The 2,482-nt window shown below is 31.7% G+C and overlaps 1 protein-coding gene across 1 annotated transcript; it reads left to right on the forward strand.

The window, feature by feature from the left end:
- Positions 1 to 966: 966 nt before the first annotated feature.
- On the forward strand, positions 967 to 1,626 carry LOC107060114 (ninja-family protein AFP3-like). Its single transcript, XM_015307499.1, has 3 exons — positions 967 to 1,090; positions 1,170 to 1,235; positions 1,375 to 1,626. The coding sequence occupies exons 1-3, from the start codon at positions 1,027 to 1,029 to the stop codon at positions 1,620 to 1,622; spliced, it is 378 nt and encodes a 125-aa protein (XP_015162985.1). The 5' UTR covers positions 967 to 1,026; the 3' UTR covers positions 1,623 to 1,626.
- Positions 1,627 to 2,482: the final 856 nt, after the last annotated feature.

Raw genomic sequence — 2,482 nt, forward strand, 5'->3', positions numbered from 1 at the left:
TCATCAAAATTCAAACTCAAAATTTAAGAAATGAAATTAGGATAAAGGAGACATACACAATGTAGACTTTGGTTTCCCTTTCAAAATCTTGATTTTTTTGTTGTTGTTGTTTTATGTATATTTTCATTAAAGGGATAATGCCACACTACTTATATAGTGGCCATGGTGTTAACCATTTAATTTTTTTCTATTTTTGGTCAGACTTTTTTGTTCATAGATAGAATATATATAAATAAATTAATCAATGAGATATAGACATTCAAGATAATTATGTCATAAATGGTTATAAGTTGATTATATTTCCTAAATAGGTTGTTGAAGTCATGCTAAAATCATCATTGACGTAATAATTTACTTCTTAAATATTTGAAAAAGATATACACCCTCGTTTCAATTTGTCACACCTACTTTCCTTTTAAATCCATTAAAAATATAATTATTATTTTTCTTTTTATATATTTGAAAACTAGATATGTCAGATACATGCATCTGATGACCAAAATTTTGAAAACTCATGAAAATGCACATATTAGGCCCTAAACAAATAAAATTTGTATTTTTTACCCTATTAAATTCAGTAATGTTGAAAGTAAAAATCATGGGATAATATAACATTTAACAAATTTTACCAATAAAATACAATAGAAAAATACATTCAACCTTTTCCTCTTTTTAAAGTGGTCAAAAAAATTTATAAAGTGTATTTATAAGTGACATGTGTCACTATTAAACGGTTACCACTTGGGTTCAATTTCCAAAGTCCTTGTTAAACCACGTGGTCAGGCTATTCATAGAACAACCATATGTCACTTTCCAAGGGCCATTTTGTTATTTTACTAAACCCATGGAAATGAAATACCTCTTCACATTTTTTCTACCTTCCCACCTAGAAAGTTTCTCCTTTATAAGCTCCCAAATAGTCTAATGGTTTCTCTGCACTAAAAATTTCATTGAGTTTTTCTTTTCCATTTTATAATTTTTTAGTTTGAAATTCAATAGCTTTCTCGGTTTTTAGATTTTGCTAACATGGAGAAAGCTGAAGAAAACACGGGAACATCAAATGTAGAGAATGAAAATGTGGAACTGAATGGTAATTTTGATGTTCACTCGAAAAAAATAATTTGTTTTTTTGTGAATAACTAATGAAAAATATTCTTTGATGTTTTCAGGTGGATCTCAAGGAAGTGTTGCTTCAAGTGTAGCTGAGGTTGAAACCCAACAACCACCTACTCAAGGTATCAAAATTTTGCGAATTGATTTATATAGAAAGTCAATTTGAATTTGTATCAAAATTAATGTAGTAAACATTTTTTTTTCCTTTAGTTCTAGATGTGAAATCATCTTTCGTTGAAAAGAAATCACCTGTGTATTCAGGGAATTATATTGCTAAAGGGAAGATCAAAATCTTCATGCTCAACCATATGACTTTTGTTTTCACAAGAGGTGAAGGACCAAATGGAAAGAAGATTGAAGAACTGTTATACTCATGTAAGAAGAAAGATGAAGTGGAGAAAGTTGGTCTTTGTCATGGTGATCTTCTAAATGTAGTTGAATTTGTCGAACACACCGGTGGAGGTTATGTAGAACACCCTTTAAACCATATATTTATTGATGGAAAATAGATTAAGCAGCATTGTTATTCATGTTATTTGATATTTGCATTTGTTTTTGTACCGAATAAATTCAATGGCTATTGCCCAATAAGGCATTAGCTTTTGTATCATTGTTATTTCATCGTTCCTTTTGTTGTTGGACTGACTAAAGTTCCTCCCCTCAATGTTATATTAAGGTTATTTTCAAATGATTTGGCTTATTTTTTTCTATGTGATGCTTTTTTTAAGCTTAATTAATTAGGAGCCGGTGATAGTTTCTATTCTACATAAATATTGATCAATTATTCTTTTTTTAAAAAAATTTCAATCTCAAGGCACTAAACTAAATTAACCTATTTTTAAAAAACATTTCGCTTGTTCCTCAACATGCGTGTAACACATGTTTTCGTCGTTATAGAAAATCCAACGGAGGAAAATTTGGGGCCGGAAAACTTTTTCGTAGTATTTGGATTTTCCCAACCTAGTCCAGATTTGGACGAAATCGGAGTCTTTGAGGTGTAGGGAAATCTGGTAACAATCGGGGGAATCACTTATGATTTTGATTGCATGAGTAGTTAGTTAACTCGCTAAGGAATCCGTACGACTTTACAGAATTGAATTCGGGTGAGTAGAACTCCCGGAATCGATCTTAGCGCTAAGGGTATTATCTGAGCGTCGTTGGTTAGAGGTGTATTGTGAAATGAGGATTTTGGAATTCTTTAAATAGCTCTCTATTTCGTTCCAGCAACTTTGGCGCTGGATTTCGCTGCTCTGGTGGGGCCGCTATAGCGGAATGAGGGCCATTGTGGCGGGCTCGACGCGATTTAAGGTCATTAATAAATCCCTAAACGACCTTATTATGCAATTTTTGACTTTTAGAGCTAAGGAAC

Source organism: Solanum tuberosum, unplaced genomic scaffold (genome assembly GCF_000226075.1).
Source record: "Solanum tuberosum cultivar DM 1-3 516 R44 unplaced genomic scaffold, SolTub_3.0 scf00060, whole genome shotgun sequence".
Taxonomy (NCBI): domain Eukaryota; kingdom Viridiplantae; phylum Streptophyta; class Magnoliopsida; order Solanales; family Solanaceae; genus Solanum; species Solanum tuberosum.